The sequence below is a fragment of the Penaeus monodon genome, chromosome 17 (genome assembly GCF_015228065.2).
Source record: "Penaeus monodon isolate SGIC_2016 chromosome 17, NSTDA_Pmon_1, whole genome shotgun sequence".
Classification (NCBI taxonomy): Eukaryota; Metazoa; Arthropoda; class Malacostraca; order Decapoda; family Penaeidae; genus Penaeus; species Penaeus monodon.
In genome coordinates, this window is record NC_051402.1 from 42,137,801 (window position 1) to 42,160,777 (window position 22,977).

Sequence of the window (22,977 nt, forward strand, 5' to 3'; positions counted from 1 at the left end):
AAAACTATGTTCAGTGAGCATCATAGGCATCTATGAAATTGAACAAAATTGAGTATCGGTTATCGCTTATTTAGTAGGAGCTCGCTGGAATATAGAATGGGTGTGGTCATGATAGTGTTTTATACATATTTCATGATGAAAAGAAATCAGTTTCTTATATATGGTTTTGAACTGAATAATGGACCAATTTATGATCAGCCTTAAAAAGACCAATTTTCCAATTCAAGAAATGAGTTTCTAAAATTATATTTTTTGCCTGTATTGAACTGTAGAGTCAGAGATAATCATATGGCTATAATTGTGACAAAACAAATGTCCCGTGAAAAGAACTTGCATACTGGTTTGATGGTTTGTCTATTCGAACATTGTTAGATCCATTGCTATGACCCCAGAACTCTGTTGGTGTAGCTGCGATGCTGGTTTTTCAAACGTGGACTCCGCGGTCGACATCGCATCCAGGACTTGTGGAGACAAAGGTATTTCTGGGATTCGCTTCGGAGTAAAAGATTCTGTAGAAAATATAAAGAAATTGGAGTAACTGGAAAGCAACTGAGTGGTATCGTTGCACTTAGAATATCTGCTTAGAATCAAGCGTCAATGAGCCCCTCGGACGGGCAGAATATGAAATATATCTATATAAGATATAATATTATATATATATATAACACATATATAGAGATATAGAGCCCGTCATAGATAAGATATATATAGATAGATATCTGTAGAGATTCGAGATAATATAATGAGAGAGATATGAAGATAGATCCGCTATATCGAGTATAGAGAGTGGAGAGAGATTATATGGCATAAGAGAGATGGATAGTATGATATGTAAGATAGATAGGATGGATATATATAGATGGGGAGAGAGAGGATGATAGGATATTATATATATCGATAGAGAATAGAATATATAGCAGGAGAAGATGAGAGAGAGATTAGAGAGAACGGAGATAATAAAAATATAAGAAGATAGATAAGTAATATTAATAATATATAAATAGACATAGAAGATTAGAGAATAGAGATAGATAATCTAGAGAGAATTATGAATAAAGAGGATATTATAGATATATATAGATATAGTGATGTTGAGAGGAGAGATAGTAGTATAATATAGATGAATATATAGGACAAGAGAATAGATGAGATAGAAGTAGATCTAGAGAATGAGTAGAGGAAGAGATTAGACGAATATATATAAGAGAGGACAGAAGATATATAGATGAGAGGAAGGAGAGAGAGGAGAAGATAGAGATGGATATTGATATATAAGATGAGATATAAGAGAGATGAATAATAGAGAATGTATTGCTGCTGATAGAAGAGTATAGATAAAGAGTGATAGCAGAAATGATCAGAGAATCGTAGATAGAAAGAGAGAGAAGCAGAGTAGAGAAGAGAGAGAGAAGAGAGAGATGAAGACGAGAGAAGAGAGAGAGAGAGAAGAGAGAGAGAGAAGAGAGAGAGAGAGAGAGAGAAGAGAGAGAGAAGAGAGAGAAGAGAGAGAGAGAGAGAGAGGATCTTAGGACGAGAGAGAGAGAGAGAGAGAGAGAGAGAAGGAGACTCAGAGAGAGACAGAGAGAGAGGCGAGAAGGCGAGAGAGAGAAGTAGAGAAGCAATTAGTACCATCAGAGAAGATAGTAAGAATAGAAAGAGAAGAGAGGAGAAGGAGAGAGAAATAGAGAGCAGAGAGAGAGAACGGTAGATGAGAAGTAGCGAGAGAGAGAGAAGAGGAGAGAGACGAGAGAGAAGAGAGAGAGAGAGATAGATGAGAAAGAGAGAAGAGAAGACAGAAAGGTGAAGGAGAGAAAGAGAGAGAGGTAGATATGAAGACAGGATATAGAGAAGAGAGAAGAGAGAGAGAAATAGGGAGAGAGAAAAGAGGAATGAGAAGAGAGCAGAGCAGAGAGGAGAGAGAGAGATAGGAGAGAGAGAGAGGAGAAGATAGAAAGAGAGAGAGAAGAGATAGAGGAGATAGACGAGAGAGAGATATAGAGAAAGAGATAGAGGAAGAGAAGATAGAGATATAAGATAGAGAGAGAGAGAGAGAGAGAAGATCGGAGGAAGAGAGAGAGAGAAGAGAGAGGATAGATGATGAAGAGATAGGAGATTATATGAGATATAAGAGATAACGAACATGAGATACACAGTTACAGACATGTTATTAGTACGAAGACGATACCTCCCGATCAGATGATGCAATGTATGTAGCGTAGCCGTATGTAGATGAGCATGACTCATGAGAGATCCCTACCAATATGAGGATACTATCTGAGAGACCCTTCTATTGTAGATGCACTTGAGAGATTAACCCGCATATGCATTCTCGCATTATGTAGATCCCTCCTCTTCCTCTGATGACCCATCCGAATCGATGACGGAACGTAGAGATAACCCCCTAGCCTAGACCAGAGCAATGTAGACAGACCGATCCACACGAGAGTCACCTCGAGACTAGGTCCCGATCCCCGATCCACGACTCACTTGACACACCGATTAGTAGTACTAGGCCACCAGAGATAATGCCAGAGTACCTAGAGCAAAGATCGTATCGAACCGATTCTAGAGAGAGACTTGAGAGACGAGAGAGAATAGACAGAGAGAGAAGAGAGAGCGAGAGAGCGAGAGAGAGAGAGAGATAGATAACGGATAGGAGAGTAGAGATGAGAGAGAGAGAGGAGAGAGAGAGAATAGAGAGGGAGACAGAGAGAGAGAGAGAGACCGAGAGAGGGAAGCAGAGAGAGAGAAGGAGAAGGAGAGAGAGAGAGATAGAGAGTAGAGAGAGATGAGGAGGATGATGAGAGAAGAGAGAGTCGTATAGAGAGATAGATAGTAGAGAGAGTATGAGAGGAGGAGAGAGATGAGAAGAGATGAGAGAGGGGGAGTAGATGAGATGATGACGAGAGAGAGATGAGGAAGGAGGGGGAAAAGGGAAATGGGGGGATGGGGAAGGGGAAGGGGGGAGGCGAGAGAGAGAAGGATATGGAGATAAGAGATAATACGAGAGAGAGATAGAGAGAGAGAGAAGAAGAGAGAAGAGAGAGAGAGCAGAAGACAGAGAGAGAGAGAGAGAGATGAGATGAGAGGAGGAGAGAGAAGAGAGAAGAGAGAGAGCGGAGAGAAGATGAGATAGAGACAGATATTAGATAGATAAGATGATATGAGAGAGAGAGTATAGATGGAGGATATAGAAGAGAGAGATAGTAGAGGAGTAGAGAGATAGATAATATGTAGAGATATATATGAGATATTATAGCTGGAGAGAGAGAGAGTAGAAAGAGAGAGAGTAGATAGAGAGAGAGATGAAGAGATAGAAGAGAAGAGAGGAGAGAGAGATATAGAGAGATAAGATATATAGAGAGTTAGAGAGATTAAGATAGAGAGAATAGAAGAGAGAGGAGAGTATATATAGATAGATAGTAATAGATAGAAGAGTATATGATAATAGAGAGACGATAATAGAGCCTGAATATAGATATATAATATATGAGATAGATAATATTTATAGTATAATAGAGAGCATCGATAGATAGAGATTGAGAGAGAAGAAAGATAGAGATAGATATATATATATACATAGATATAGAGATATATATTATAGATAAAAGATATATAGAGAGAGAGGGGAGAGAGGAGAGATAAAGAGATATGATAGGATAAATAGATGAGATATAAATGGATGAAGAGAAGATGAGATTGATATATAGAGGATAGATAGATAGAGAGATGAAGAGAGAGAGAGAGATAGATAGAGAAGAATAGAGAGAGGTATAAGAATAGAGAGATAGATAGAGAGAGATGTAGAGAGATAGAAAAGGAGAGAGAGGGAGTAGAGAGAGAGAAAGAGAGAGAGGGGAGAGGTAGAGGACGAGAAGAGTATAGAAAGAGATAGAGATAGCTGAGGAAGAAGAGATTAGCATGAGATACATGGATGGAGAGATAGAAAGATTATACGATAGAAGAGACAAAGCGAGAGTAGAGGAGAGAGAGAAGAGAGAGAGAGGTATTGAGAGAAGAGAGAGAGGAGGGAGAGATAGAGACAGAGAGAGATTAGAGAGAGGTCGGAGAGAGAGATAGAGAGAGAGAGATAGAGGAGACAGATTTTGGGGAGAGAGGGAGAGCGAGAGAGAGAGACGAGAGAGAGAGAAGACAGAGGAGAGAGAGAGAGAAGAGAGAGGAGGAGAGAGAAAACGAGAGAGAGGAGAGAGAGAGAGTAGAGAGGAGAGAGAGAGAAGAGAAGAGTAGAGGAGTGAGAAGAGAGAGGGGGGGAGAAGGGGGGGGAAAAAGAGAGAGAGGGGAGAGAGGAGAGGAGAGGAGAGAGAGAGAGAGAGAGAGAGGAGAGAGAGAGAGAGTAGGGAGGGGAGAGAGGGAAGAGAGAGAGAGAGAGAGAGAGGAAGAGAGAGAGAGAGAGAGAAGAAGAGATAAGATGAGAGAAGATGAGAGGAGAGGAGAGAGAGGATACAGAGATGATGAGATAGATAGGAGAGAGAGTAGAGATAGCAGGAAGTGAGAGAGATAGAATATATGAATGATAGAGAGATATATATATGAGACAACAGAGATAATAGATGAATGTAGCAGAGATATATGATATAGATATAATGTTAATATGATTAGAGAGATGGAAGAGATAGAGAGAGAGATGAGAGGAGAGTATGATAGATATATAGAGAGGAGGATATAGATATAGAGGAGAGATATGATAGATGAGAGAGAGATAGAGTAGATCGAGTGTAGAGAGCGAGAGATAGGTATTATGTAGATATATAATAGATGAAGAGTACGAGATATATAGTTATAGATATAGAAAGATGATATAGTATATGTAAATATATAGATAGAGGATGTATAGAGAGATGACATATTGAGGAGAGATATGAGGTAGAGATAGAGAGAGATAGAGTAGATAGAGAGAGAGAGAGATAGAGTAGAGAGAGTAGATTAGAGATAAGAGAAGAGAGTAGTGAGAGAGAGATATATAATACATATTAGATATGACATATAGAGAGAAGATAGTAGAGATAGAGAGAGAGAGAATAAGAGAGAATGGAGAGAGAGAAAGGAGAGAGATAGAGAGAGAGAGAAGAGAGGAGAGATGAGATGATAGATCTGACGGGAGGACAGAAGAGAGAGAAGGGGAGAGAGAGACAGAGAGAGAGAGAGAGAGAGTAGATGATGAGAGAGAGAGAGGAGAGTATAGAGAAGAGAAGAGAGAGAGATTTAGAGAGAGGAGAGAGAGAGAGAGATGTGTGTAGAAGAGAGAGAGACATAGAGATAGAGAGAGAGAGAGAGGAGAAGAGTGTAGAGAGGTAATAGAGATGGAGAGAGAGAGAAGAGAGAGGAGATAGAGTAGTGCAGATAGAGAGAGAGAGAATAGAGAGAGATAAGATAGAGAGAGAGAGGAGACAGAGAGGAGAGAGAGATGAGATATGAAGAGATAGAGAGAGAGAGAGAGAGAGATGAAGAGAGATGTAGATGAATAAAAAAAATATAAAACAGGGAGGGATAGCGAGAGTCAATATGGAGATGTAGAGAGAGCGAGTAGAGCATAGTATAGAGATAGAGGAGAGATAGAGAGAGGAGAGAGGAGAGTAGAGATAGAATAGATAGAGATGAGAGGATGAGAGAGAGAGAAAAGAAGAGCGAGAGAGAGAGATGAGAGATAGAGGGAGAGAGAGAGAGAGCAGACGGATAGAGAGAGAGCAGAGAGAGAGAGAGGAGAGAGAGAGAGGAGAGAGAGACGAGATGAGAAAAGAGAGAGAAAGAGAGAGAGAGAGGAGAGAGAGGAAAAAGTTGACAAAGAGATCGAGAGAGGAATACAAGAACAGACCAGAGAGAAGAGATAGACAGACAGTAGAGAGAGAGAGAAGAGAAGAGAGAGAGTGTGATAGAATAGAGAGAGAAGACCATGAGAAGAGGGAGAGAGAAGAAGAGAGAGTAAGAGGAGAGAGAGAGAGAAGCCGAGAGATAGAGAGAGAGAGAGAGAGAGAGAGAGAGAGAGGAGAGGAGAGGAGAGAGAGGAGAGGGTAGCAGATGATAGGATAGAGAGAGAGAGACAGGAGGAGAGAGAGTAAGAGGAGAGAGAGAGAGAGAGAGAGAGAGAGCGAGAGAGGATAGATGAGCGAGGAGAGAGAGAGACGGAGAGAGAGAGGGAGAGACGAGGGATAGAGCGAGGAGAGAGAGAAGAGTAGAGAGAGAGATAGAGAGATAGAGAGAGAGCCTAGAGAGAGAGGGAGAGAGACGAAGAGAGAGGGAGAGAGATGAGAGTAGAGGAGGGAGAGAAGATGAGATGAAGAGAGAGGGAGACAGGTATGAGATGAGAGAGCGAGAGAGAGATAGAGAGAGAGAGAGAGAGGGATAGAGAGTAGAAGATGGAGGGAGAGATGATATAGAGATATATAGATAGATATGTTAGAGGACAGAAGAGAGAATTATAGATAAGATATAGATTTTATACAGTATAGGAGAGAGAGTGATAGATAGTATAGATATGAGAGGAGAGAGAGAGATAGAGATAGAGAGAGAGAGATAGTATACCAGATATATATAGATATATATTATAAGTATATATAGAGATGAGATGAGATTATAAGAAATATATATATAGATATAGAGTAAGATATATGAATATATGAATAGAATAAAGATGAGAATAGATAGAGAATAGAATAGCTATATAGATGAAATATATAGATATAGAGAGCATATAGATAATAGAGAAGATAAGAGATATATAGATATTATAGATATATATCGATAATATATATATATATAATAGATATATATATAATATCACGATATATATATAAATATATATAGTATAACTAGATATAATAGATAGATATAATATTAATAGAGAGATGAGAGATTATGATATATAATCAGATAGATATAAGAGTTGATTAGAGAGAGATATATATTATAGAGATAAGAGATAGATATGAATGATATAGAGATATAATGAGAAGGAAGATATATACATATATAGAATAGAGATTGAGAGAGAGATAGATAGAGATATAGATGTAATAGATATATATAATATAGAGATATGAGGATGATATAGAATTATATATATATGATTAATATGGTAATATATATGTAGATTTATAGTATATAGATACTAATATGTATATATATTATAATGATATGATGATAATAAGGATATATATATATATAGAGATATATAATATAATAGATAGATATATAGATAGAAAACGATAGATGATTAGTATATCTATATATTATGATATAGTATTTAGTAAATATATCTATATAATATATATCTATATATATATAGATATATAATATCTAGATTATAATATATATATATAATATATATATAATTTCTTTATACCATATATAAATATAGATATATATATCTAGATGTAATATATATATATATAAGATAGATAAGAGAGAGATATCTATAGATAGATATAGTGCTATATAATAGAAATATAGTATAGATAGTATATAGTATATATATATAGAAGATTAGAGAATATATGAGTAGTAGAGATAATATATATATATATATTAGAAGAGAGATTGTAGAGATGATATAGACATGATATATAAAGTAGAGACATAAGAGAAGATAGATATAGATAGTAGATAGAGAGAGATAGAGAGAGAGTAGATAGATAGATGAGAGAGATATAATATATAGTATATATATAAGAGATAATAGATATATGGAGATATATATAGATGCTGAGGATATATATAGAGATAGAATATATAATGACATAGAGATGATTAGACGGTATAGAGATTAGATATATGATAAAGAGAGATGATATAATATATAGATATATATATATAGATATGATAATATATGTATTATCATGATATAGATTATATAGATATATATATAATATATATACAGCTATAAGTAGATATAGATATATCTATAATATATATATATATAAGTATAGATATCATAGTATAGAGAAGTATGATCTATACTATATTATATATATATATATATATAGATACAGTAGAGATAATGATATATAGTATATGATAAGATTAGTATATAGAATATATATTATACATGTTGAGTCATATCGATATATTGAGTAGATATATATATCTATATATAGAATATACTATATGACAAGATAATATATAGATATATATATATATATAGAGAGATATAATATATGGATGTATATAGATATATATATATATATATAGTATAGAGATACACTATATTATATATATATATATGATATATATATATATATATATACTCTATATACATGGTGCTATCTATTATTATATGTATAAGACACATGGCAGCTATATATATATATATATATATATATATATATATATTATATATATAGATATATATATAGATATATAGATATATATATATTCATATATGGACATGTCATGTATATGAATGTATAGATACATATGTACATTTATGTATATATACATAAAAAAAAATAATTGCTATGTATATTCATATACATATATATACACATATGCATATATATTTATATATATATATATATATATATATTTATATATATATATATATATCTTATATATATAATTATATAGCTAGTAGCTAGCTAGCTAGCTAGATAGAGCGATAGATTAGATAGATAGAAGATAGCTAGATAGATATGATAGATAGATAGATAGATAGATAGATAGATAGATAATAATAATTAATATATATATATATATATATATATATATATATATATATTATATATAATTATAATATATTGTATATGTATCTATTTAATATAAATCATATGTGCATGCGTATAGATACATATATACACACAATTTCATAAACTTGGGCATGCATACGCATGGTTATATATACAGATACATATATACATATGCATATATATATATATATAAGATACATATATACATATGCATATATACATATACATATGTATATGTACATATACATGCATACAAACATATATGTTCATATACATACATATATACATTTAGCTACATAAAGTCAGTAGCTATAGTTTGCATATAAACGTATGTTTTCTAAACCCAATGCTGCCGGGGAAAAAGCTGTGCTAATTTTTTATTTTTTTGTGAAGTGCCTCTGCACATAGATGGCTCTGCTAGTGCTTAGCCACAAAGGAGTATATTAGTAGACCTTATGACCTTAACCTGATTTCACCTTCCCTTGAATTAGCAGGAAAAACATATTTTTTACTAATGTTGTCAATATGGATGGTGTTATTTTTTATTATAGGCATTATAATTATTATAATGTTATAAACATTAGTAACAGCAAAATAAGATAACGTAAAAAAAAAAATGTAAATCAAGGAAAAGGGTAAACTGGCGAGATAGGCAGTACTCGTAATTGGCTCATTGGTGACTTAGTACAAGTGTGGTCATCTATGTGTAAAAACAATTAATAAGGTAAACTCACTGTGGGCGTGGCATGTATGTACATACCATGCCCACTGTGAGTTTACATTCATGGCATGTACATACATGTCATGTTCGTGGGCACGTTGTCTTATTTCAAACTACAAATTATTAGGAGTATTTCATTAGTCATTTGTGTTTTAGCTACTTGCCAATATAATTGTAAAACCACTCATATGCAAAACCTCCTTTCAGTTACCAAACCTATTGTAAGGTTCTCCGTTCTCGCTTCTGCTAGTGGCTCTTACAGTCATAGGATGCTACGGGAAGACTTCAGTGATTTGCCCAGACTGAGACATTGGGATTTCAAGACAAACAATGTCAACCTTGGGACAATCAAGAGTCTGGATAGAGTCCGCCTCGGCCAGCTGTCAAGTTTTCGGTACAGATCCCAGGTCAATACTTGCCTGGCGGCCAGTCACATTTTGTCAGACGTAACCCTTCCTCAGGCAGAACAGGTGAGATGGCCAGATATTATGCTGTGGGGGTTTATTGTTCATATACTTTATTTTTCAGGTAATTTGGCATTACTCTTTATTTTTTTCTTTTGGGGTTTACTGTGAACAAAATGTAAGTATGTAGACTGGACAGGTTAATTTTCTTCAGCTTGCTTTTTGTAAATGATTTCCTTGATATGAATTGAAAACAATCCCTCATTTTGGATAATTCTTTTGTATCTCTGGATTATATAATACCCTGGAAATAGTGCTTGCAAGTTGTAGAATTTTTCTTGCAGATAGAGCTAATGGTATTTACAATATTTACAGATTGGCACAACCTTTGTAACACATGCTGACCTGGAGTGCGTAGATTCACAATACTTACTCTGTGGCCTGAGTGATGGTGGTGTTGCAATCTACGACACATTGTCCATCAAAGAAGGAAGGGTTTATGGTGTGGTTGGGTCAGTTAAAGGAGGCCAGAGAGGGAGCCATAAATATCAGGTATTTAGTAATTTCTTTGTTCCTGAAGAGATAATGTGTATATGTACACTATAGCTACTAGTATGTGTATATGTATGTATTTGTAAGTATACATATATTATATATATATATATATATATATATATATATATATATATATATAATGTATATGAATAAGTATATATATGTTAATGCATATTTATATATATGAATAAGTATATATGTAAATGTATATTTATGTATATGAATAAGTATATGCATATGTATATGTAAAATGTGACTATTATTACAAGGTACATGTCTTTAAAGTTTGTTTCTTCCAATCTTTTCTGGTAAGCGAGGGAAAGGTTTGTATATACATGATATGGTTGGTCATGGATGGATGGCTGTTTCAAGCTGTGCCTGTTTGTAGAGAGAATATTCTTCTGTGAGAATATTCTGGAAAATGCTGCTGTAATTAGTCAAGTCTAGTTTAAATGTCATCATCAGCTCTTGAATAGCGAATTATAGAGAGGAGTCTACAAACCAGTTTTTTTTCCAGGCTGTGTGTCATGTTCACTAAGTTCTTGGATGACTTGAGTGATGATCAAGTGGAGAAACTTGTTAATCACAAGTAATTTTGATGTATTTGATGTAATGAAATGAGGACTATCACTTTCTCATTTGTGTTCAGGCTGATGGGGGGATTTTTGTGAGAGTGAATATGTATTAATGATTTCTTTGAAAGTATTTTTGGGTTTTTATGTGTCTGTGTAAGGGATGACAGAGATCAGGTTGAAGTCAGTTAGAGTTATATGGGCTGTCAGCAGTTCAGTTGGTGCTGGGGAAGGTAAAGTTAACCGAGGTTGTGTGTATATACATACATATACATATATATACATACATATATATATGTGTATATATACTTATATGTATGTATATGTATATATATATATATATAATATATATATATATAATATATATATATTATGATGTATTATATATGATGTTATATCTGTGTCTAGAGAGGATGTATTATATATGATGTATATATATGATGTATATATATGATGTATATCTATGATGTATATATATATTTGTATATTAGATATTTTATATAGATTTATATATATATATATATATTATATATATATATTATATATATTAATATTGTATAAACATGATATTATCTATATGTATGCATGCAAATATATGTATATACATACATACCTATATTATGTGTGTTATATACATACTCTATATGTTATTAGGTATATATATATATATATAATGCACTATAATGCTATATATGCATAATTATGCATGTATCTGCATATATATATAGATATATGCATATAGATATGTAATATATATAATAGATATATCTATATGCAATATAGCATATATAGATATATATATATAATATATACATAATATTATATATATATATAAATGCAAATATCTTATTATGTATGCATGCAAAGATAGTATCTAATATACATTAATATAGATATATAGATCTAGTATATATATATAGGGTATAGAAACAGATATATATGTAATATATACATAATGTATATATGTATATAATACAGTAGATATATATATGTATATAAACATCATATATTATGTATATATACATTGTATATATGTATTATACAACATATATATGTATATATTTGTGTAATATATACATATATATATAGAATATAATATATATACTACTATACAATCGTATATGTATATATAAATCTATGTAGAATATATGATACATACATATTCTTTTTCTTTCTTGTAGATATATGTGGTATATAACATATATAGTGTACATATATGACATATATGTATATGTATGTACAATATATACATTAATTTATATTACATATATGTATTATTACATAGGATAGCTATAAATAAACTGAAAATACATATATAGGGAGATATAATGTATATATACCATACATGAATATATATATATAGATATAATATATATATAGATAGTATATATATAGATATATATATATATACATAAATTATTATATATATATATAATATCATATATATATATAGAGAGAGACGAGAGAGAGACGACGAGAGAGAGAGACAGAATGGGAGAGGGAGAGAGACGAGAGAGAGAGAGAATGTATATATAAATTATATATGCATATATTATATATCTATATATGTACCTATACATACATAAGTAGGCTATATATGTATGTTATATACATATATCTACAAATATGTATGGATATATACATATATCTACATATATTGTAGTATATATATAGGTATATACATATGTGTATATATGTATATATATACATATGATATGTAGATATACAAATATAATTATATGTATATATACATACATAATATGTAATATACCATATAATGTATAATATGTTATAGTACATACAGATATAGTGATATCTGAATAATATATATAAATATATAAATAGATATTGTATATATACATATATATATGTATAATATATTATATAATGGAGAGATACATAATTATGTGTTATAACATAGAGATGTAGATTATACATATATAATATAAATATACATATATACATATAATATGATGAATATAAATATATACATTATAATATGTTAGAATGTATACATATATACATATTATTGTATGAAGCTACATATACAGTATAATATAAAATATACATAATTCATAGATATGTATGAATATACATAATACATAGATATGTATGAAATACATAATATATAGATGGCTACAATTGTAATAAGTCACCAATTGAGCCAGTTAAGAGTACTGCCTGTCTTGCGTTCATCCTTTTCGTTGATTTACAAAAAATTTTACGTGTTATCTATTTTGCGTTATAATGTTTAAACATTATATTAATTTCTAATGTTTCAATAAAAATAACAACATCAATATTCTAGCACTAGTAAACAATTCGGTTTCCCGCCAATAAAAGGGAAGGTCCTGCAATCAGAAAGGGCACAAGATCTACTAATTGAATCCTCATAGCCTAACACTAGCAGAGCCATCTATGTGAGGCATGTCCATAAAAAAAATAAAAAATGAGCACAGCATTCCCCTTTTTATTAATTGTCCCCGTGGAATTGGCGTTAATATAAATATACTACATATATATGTATAGTATACATATATATATACATTATAATTCATGTATATACGGTTATAAAAGGTATGAATGAGAATGAATATCTTCACACTACAGAGATGATGACCGGTTTCGATTATATCTTCGTCAGAAAATACATGTATTTACCAACGAAGATATAATCGGTCAAATACATTCTCTTGTATTGTGAAGATATTCATTTCACATTCATAACTTCTATACCTCTGCAATATGAATATGGTCTCCCCTATAATATGTATATATATATACAAATATATAAAATGTATATATGTATATATATAATTATACATTTCATGTTATAGCAACCTCTATATATATATTATATATCGTATATATATTATGAATATATATATATATATATATTTGAATTATATTTATATAATAATATATATGTATGTGTATATATGTATATATAATGTATACATATACATGTATAACTGTTTGCATATATGTGCAAATATATGTGTGTATATGTATATGTATGTATATGTATATATGTACATGTATGTACATGTATGTACATGTATGTATATGTATGTATATGTATCTATATATATATATATATATATATATATATACACACACACACAGGCACACACAGGGTAAACATACTATATATACACACATATTTACAAACATATACATATATGGAAATATATACATACATATATTATATATACATATGTATCTATGTATGTATGTATGTATATTTTTGTATGTGTATATATGTATATATCATATGTTTATATATATATTTATGTTTATATAAAGCTTTCTTTTGTTTTTTTCCTTTTCTATGCAAACATAGATATATGTGTAGAGATAACAAAAGAGATAGGTAGACTGATAAAATAATATAATATATATTATATATTAAATATATTTTATATAAATATATATATATAATATATAAAATATAATATTAAACACACACACATACATACAATTTATTCATTAGTGTATCAAAAAATGAATTAAATTTTTTGAAAATTTTCAACAAATATCCCAATAGAACCAACATAGGATAGATGGATGTATTTTCCATAAAAATTTATTTTGTAGGAAACCACTCTTGCTGTGATTTATGAGTTTAAATAAACAAAAGGGAAGTAAAAACGTAGCCCCCCATTTTAACATTTTTTTTCAGATTCAGAAAAAAATAAATATTAATCATTGCAAAATCATTGCAAAACACAAAATAAGTACAATAAGTTGCATTGGTCTACCAGCTCCGGGAGGCGGGTGAACTACTAAGAACTGGCAAAATTTACCCCCCTTTCCCTGCAAGGCTGGCCCCCAAATTGCTTCTTTACAGTTATGTACATTTGCAAAAAAAACAAGGGGATTCAGATAAACGTGCAGAATTTATACAACAAAAATAAAGTAAAAATTAAATTTAATAAAAAATATGTATTGCTCCTGGGGGGTGTGTTAAGGTTAAAATTTAAATTCAGGGGGTCTCGGGGCCTACCACACAAACATCCTAAATGCTTGAAACACAGCATAGCCAGCCACTTTAACCCAAGACCTTGTTCTTCCTCAGGTTGATTGTGTCCAGTGGTACCCAGCAGATACAGGACTCTTCACAACCTCCAGCAGAGACAAGAAAGTGAAGATATGGGACCCCAATTGCATGAAGCCGGTCGACCAGTTTCGCTTAGAGTGCCATGTACTGCACCACCACATGTCACCTGTTGCAACGAAGCATTCACTTCTCTCTGTTGGAGCTGATACGGGTAAGTGATATTAAGACATTTAATGGATGGAAAATAATTTTTTGTTTGTGAGAGTTTGTAGTGATGATGTTTGATAACCAAATGGGGTTTTGGACGGGGGTTGGTCTGTGAAAGCAGGGTTTTATGGATTTTTGGGGGACAAAGGAAACACAGCATAGGTAACATAGTCCGTTGTAGGAGTCCACCACACTGTTAACATTGTTTTTTTTCTGTAATTGCCAAGAACTGTTACTGCTGTGCTGCAGCGGGCAGTCAGCACATAAGTACATCAAATGATACTATAATAAGATTAAAAAATTTTTTTTGCAGACGTGCTTTTGTAAATTAGTAGGGAGTTTCTTGTGTGATTCTTGCAAGGCCCTTTTTTTTTTTCTTTTTTTGCAAGTTCACAAATGAAATTTATTTTTTGACGTCACCCACAGCAAAAAAAGTAGAATTTTGCAGCTTTAGATAACACAGCTGGAGAAACCATCTGCAGGGGTCTCTGCTGCCTATGCTATTCATGATTCATTAGTCCCTCTGGTCCCTGGTGGATTTGGAAGGAGTGCAGAGGGGGTATCAGACAGGAAAAGGCCCAGTGAGGCATAGATATAAGTGGGTGGGATTAACTCTCTCTCTCTCTCTCTCTCTCCCCCTCCTCTCTCTCTCTTCTCTCTCTCTCTCCTCTCTCTCTCCTTTTCTTATATATTTATATATATATATATATTTTATATATATATATATATATATATAAGTATGTACTATATACATTCATGTTATGTATATGTATATATATGGTATATTAAGGTATATCAACATATAACATTTCAATTAAATTTATATGTCAATACAATATATATATTAATATATATAATTATAATATATATATAATATATTTTAAATATATATATATAATTTTGTGGTGTGTGTGTGTATGTACTACAAAATATATTTTATATTAAAACTATTATATTATATAATATATATTAATTTATATTACATATATCTATCTATGAATCTATCTATCTATCTTCTATCTATTGTCTTTGTCGTCTGCTGCTGTCTTGTCGTCTGTCTATCTATCTATCTATCTATCATCTATCTATCTATCTATCTTCTATATATTAAAATATATATTTTATATATAATATTTATATATTATATAATTATTAAAATAATTATATATATATTATAAAATATTTTTATATATATATTAACATTTTATATAATTATAATATATATTTTATATTAATTACATTTATATTAAAATATAAAACATTTTTATAAAAATTTATTATTTTAATTTATTTTATATGTTTGTTTAATTTTTATTATAATTAATATTTATATTTATATATTATATATATATATATTAAGTATATATATATATATAAAATATAATAAATTTTATTAATTTAAAAAAATTTTTTTATTTTAAAAAAAAATTTTTAAAATATATAATGTTTTACTTTTAAAAATTTTATATATATTATTATTATCAAAATTATTATTTTTATTTTTATTATATATATTTATATTAATTATTTTTAATTTTTTTATTATATTTAATATTTTAAAGTTATATTAAATTATTTTTATTTATTATATTTTGGGTTTTATATTTATAAAATTTTATATATAATGTAATTTTTTTTTATATTAATTTTTTAATTAATTGGGATAAATAATTTTGTATATTATATATTTTTTTTTGTTATTTAATTATTGGGTTTTTATATTTTATTATTATGTATATATTTATATATGTTATAAAATTTAAAATTAAAAAATATATATTTATTAAAAATATTAAAATTTTTTTTTAAAAATTAATTTATTATAATATTATAAATATAATTATTAAAAATTTATTTAAAATCCCCCTTTTTTATATATTTTATTTATATTATATATAATAATATATTTTTAAATATATAAAATTTGTATATTTATTTCTTTAAATTTTATTTTTATTTTATAAAATTTTATATAATTATATATATATATATTATTTTTATAAGGGAAATTTAAATTTATTATATATTTATATTTTATATTTAAAAATTTTAAAATATTTTTATTTTTAAAATATTTTCCCATCCAAAATTTATTAAAATTTATTTGTTTTCCTTTAAACAAAAATTTCTATTTATATTTTAAATTTTATTTTTTATTATATATAATATCTATTTTTAAATTTTATTTTATTATATTATTATATATATATATAATAATTAATTATGATAAAAATATAAGGAAAAAAAACCCACAATCAAAACTAATATATTAAAAGTTTTTGTATTTTGGGGGTTTTTTTTATTTATTTAAAAAATTTTTCTATTATATATATTATATATTAATATTATATATATATATATAATTTTATATATTATATATTATATAATTATATATATATGTATATATATATATATATATATATATATAAAATATATTTTATATATATATATATTAATTTTAAAAATTTTTTATAAATAAAAAAACCCAAATATAAAACTTTTCAAAATCTATTTTTATTTTTTTTCTTATATATATATAACATAATTTTATATAATATATAATATATATATATATTTTATATATGTTTAATATATTTTATCATTATATATATATATATATATATATTATTTATATTTATATATATATATAATTATTTTATTATAATTATATATTATATAATATATATTTTATATTATCTATTTATATATTTATATATCTTATATTTTATATTATTAAAAATTATATATCTTATATATATATATATATTTATTTATATATATTATATAAATAATATTTATATATATTATTTTATTATATTATTTTATATATATTTTTATACATATATAAAATATTAATATATTATATATATTTATTACTATACATTCTTTATATATATTTTATTTATTATATATCTAATTATATTATATATAAAATTTTATATAATATTATTTTCCTTATTATATATTTTATTTTTTTTATTTTATCTTTTACTATAAAAATTTTTTCCTATTTTAAAATTTTATTTATATAATTACAAAATTTTATAAAAATATTATTTTTTTTTTTTTTTAAAAATTTTTTTGGATATTTTTTATTCTTTATATTTTTTTTTTTTATTTTTTTTTTTTTTTTTTTTTTTTTTTTTTTTTTTTTTTTTTCTTTTTAAATTTTTTTTTTTTTTTTTTTTTTTTTTTTTTGGGGGGGCCCCCCCGGGGAAAACTTTTGGGGGGTTTTTTTTTTCCCCCCCCCCTTTTCTTTTTATTTTTTCCCTTTTTTTTTTTTTTCCTTCCCCGCCTTTTTTTTTCCCCCCTTTTTTTTTTCTTTTTTTTTTTCGAAATTTAATAAAAGTTGGTGAAGAAAAATTAAGCAACGACAGACACCCAAAAAAGAAAAAAAAAAGTGAAATTTGAAAAAGATTATTTAAATTTTTTCCCAAATACTAAAATTTTTTAAAATTTAATTTATTTTTCTTATTTATGTCACACACCCCCCCCACCAAAAATTTTCTTCATTACCCAAAAAAAAAATTTTACATTTCTCCAAAAATTTTTGTTCCTTCTTTTTTTGTAAAAATTTTTTAACCCCCCTTTTCACCTTTTCCCCCCCCCAAACCCCCCTTTTGTTTTTAAAAATCTTTCTAAAATTTTCCCTTTTTTATCTCATTTTTTTTTTTGGGGGGGGGGGGGGGGGCGGGGAAAAGGGGGGGGGGGGGTTTCCCCCCCACCTTTTAAGCCCATGGTTTTTTGGCCCCCTCTGCCCTTTCCAATCCCCACCCCTTTTGGTCTTTGGGGAGGGGTTAAGGGCCCCCGGGGATTTTTGCTGGGGGGGGGTTTTTTCCCTTTGGAAAAAAAAAACAAAAAAACCCCAACCCCCTTTTGGAAGGAAAAAAAGAAAACAAGGTCTTGGGGGGGTTTTTTAAAAAAAAAAGGGGGGCCCCCCGGGGCCCATTTTTTTTTTTCCCCCCCCGTTTGGTTTCAAGGGGGCCCCCCCCCCCAAAAAAAAATTCCAAAAAGGAAAACCCTTTGTTTGTTGTTCAGTGAAAACTTCTACATTTCCCTACAAAACGGACTATTTACCTATCGCTTTTCCTTTGTACAATCTATCCGCTTGCACAGGACCAACACTGTCCAAAGCCTCATTGGTTATCAACATGCATCCACTACAAACATTCTCAACAAATTATTTTCCATCATTAAATGCTTGAAATCACTACCCGTTCAAGCTCCAACAAGAGAAGTGAATGCTTCGTTCAAAAAACAGGTGCAAATGTGATGGTAGCAGTAACATGGCAAATTCTCAAGGGAAACTGGTCGACGGACTTCATGCAAATGGGGCCTTCTCACTTGTCTTCTTCGGAGTTGTGAAGAGTCCTGTATCTGCTGGGTACCACTGGACACAATCAACCTGAGGAAGAACAAGGTCTTGGGTTAAAGTGGCTGGCTATGCTGTGTTTCAAGCATTCATGGACTGTTTGTTGTGGTAGGCCCTGAGATCCACTGAATTTAAATTTTAACATCATTAACACACCTCCCCAGGAGCAATACATATCATTTATTAATTCATATTTCTTATACTTATTATTTTTGTATGTATACTTCTGCACGTTTATCTGAATCCCCTTGTTTTATGCAAATGTACATAACTGTAAAGAAGCAATTGGTGGCCAGCAGCTTGCAGGAGAAGGGGAGTAAAGTTTTGCCAGGTTCTTAGTAGTTCACCCTGCCTCCTGGAGCTGGCTAGACCAATGCAACTTATTGTACTTATTTTGTGTGTTTGTGCAATGATTTCTGCAATGATTAATTATTTATTTTTTTCTGAATCTGACAATAAATGCTTATAATGGGGAGCTACGTTTTTACTTACCTTTATGTTTATTAAGCTCATAAATCACAGCAAGAGTGGTTTCCTACAATATAAATGTTATGGAAAATACATCCATCTATCACTATGCATAATGGTTCTATTGGGATATATTGTTGAATAATTATCAAAATTTGAATATCATTTATTTGATACACTAGATGACATAAATTGTATGTATGTGTGTGTGTGTTATATATATAATATATATATATATATATAAAATTAAAAATATTAATATAATAAATAATTAAAATATTATATTTTATATCATTACCCATCCTTTTTTTATCTTAACATATATCTATGTTTGCATAGAAAAGGAAAAAAACAAAAGAAAGCTTTATATAAACATAAATATATATATAAACATATGATATATACATATATACACATACAAAAATATACATACATAAATACATAGTACAATGTATAATAATAATGTATGTATATATTTCCATAATTTTATATGTTTGTAAAATGTGTGAATTTTAGTTGTTTTTTTCCTGTGTGTGCCTGTGTGTGTGTGTAAAATATATATAATATATATAATATATATATATATATATATATATAATAAATATAAATACATACAATAAAATACATGTACTACTGTACTACATGTAATAATTTTCATATACAACATAACTATACACACAATATGCAGATACATTTGAATCATAAATATATCCATTGTATACAAACATATAATATCATATATATGTGTGATATATATACATGTATACATAATTATACATATAAAACATTATTTCACATATAGAAACAAAACAAAAAAAATAATAAAATAATAAAAAACTAAAAAAAAAGAAAAAAAAAAAAAAAAAAAATTTTAAAAATATACCAAATTAAAAAAAAAAAAAAAATAAAAACAAAAATTAAAAAAAAAAAAAAAAAAAAAAAAAAAATATAAAAATAAAAAGAATAAAAGAAATTAAAAAAAAAAACAAAACATTTTTTAAGTAAATAATATAAAAAAACCCTATTTATTAAATTATAATATAAAAATAAAAACTTCACAATACAAGAGATGTATTTGACCGATTATATCTTCGTTGGAAATACATGTATTTCTGACGAAGATATAATCGAAACCGGTCAAATACATCTCTTGTATTGTGAAGATATTCATTCTCATTCATACCTTTTATACGTATATACATGAATATATAATGTATATATATATGTATACTAATACATATATATGTATATATGTATATTAACCCAATGCCAACGGGGAAAATTAATAAAAAATGGGGAAAATGCTGTGCTCATTTTTTATTTTTTTATGAAATGCCTGCACATAGATGGCTCTGCTAGTGCTTAGCTATAAAGGAGTCAATTAGTAGATCTTGTGCCCTTATCTGATTTCACCTTTCCTTGTATTGGCGGGAAAAACGAATTGTTTACTAGTGCTATGAATATTGATGTTGTTATTTTTATTGTAAACATTAGAATTAATATAATGTTTATAAAACATTAGTAACAGCAAAATAAGATAACGTAAAATATTTTTGTAAATCAACGAAAAGGATGAACGGGCAAGACAGGCAGTACTCTTAACTGGCTCATTGGTGACTTAGTACAAGTGTAGCCATCTATATATATATGTATATTCATACATATATATGTATATATGTATATTCATACATATATATGTAATATATGTATTTATATATATATATATATATATATATATATATATATATGTATATATACATATATATGTATAAATACATATATATGTATATATACATTATATATGTAGATATATGTATATATACATACATATATATGTAGATATATGTATATAAACATACATATATACATACATATGTATGTATAGGTACATATATATATATATATATATGCATATATATGTATAATAAATATCTCTCTCTCTCTCTCTCTCTCTCTCCCCTCTCTCCTCTTCTCTCTCTCTTTATATATATATATTATATATATATATATTTATATATGTATATGTATATATTTTATGTATGTGTATATATACATATATGTACATATATATGTATATATACACAAAAAATAATACCATTAAAATAATGTATGTATATACATATATACATTGATTATTTCATATATATATGTTTTATATACATATATATATTATGTATGTATTTTACATATAAAACATATGTATATATACATAAATATGTTATAACATTATTTAAAATATATAATATTATATTATATATATGTATATATATACATATATTTGCATGCATACTATAGATATATATAGCATATTATATATATATATATTATATATATTATATATATATACATATATATATATGCATATATATGCATATATATATATATATATATATATATATATATTATATAATGTATATATATATATATATGTATATATATATATGCATATATATGCATATATATATATATGCATATATATATATGCATATATATATATATATACATATATACATATATATATATATATATATATATACATATATATACATATATATATAAATATATATATAAATATATATATAAATATATATATACATCATTATATACATCATTATTATACATCATATATAAACATCATATATATACATCATATATAACATCATATATTATAATAATTATATATATATATATATATATATATATATATATATATATATATATATACATATACATACATATAAGTATATATACACATATATATATGTATGTATATATATGTATATGTATGTATATACACACAACCTCGGTTAACTTTACCTTCCCCAGCACCAACTGAACTGCTGACGGGGGGGGCCCTATAAACTTAACGATTAAAAACGATCTTGCATCCTTACAAGAAAAAAACCCCAAAAAAACCAA

General features: G+C 28.1%; 1 protein-coding gene across 1 annotated transcript in view; it reads left to right on the forward strand.

Annotated features, from left to right (window-relative positions):
* Positions 1-445: 445 nt before the first annotated feature.
* Positions 446-22,977, forward strand: part of LOC119583766 (DNA excision repair protein ERCC-8-like) — a gene marked incomplete in the record, with an annotated part of 22,922 nt that continues 390 nt past the window's right edge. Inside the window, 4 exon segments of the mRNA XM_037932432.1 lie at positions 446-476; positions 9,628-9,890; positions 10,200-10,376; positions 15,030-15,222. Coding sequence (XP_037788360.1) covers positions 9,690-9,890; positions 10,200-10,376; positions 15,030-15,222 — 571 coding nt within the window.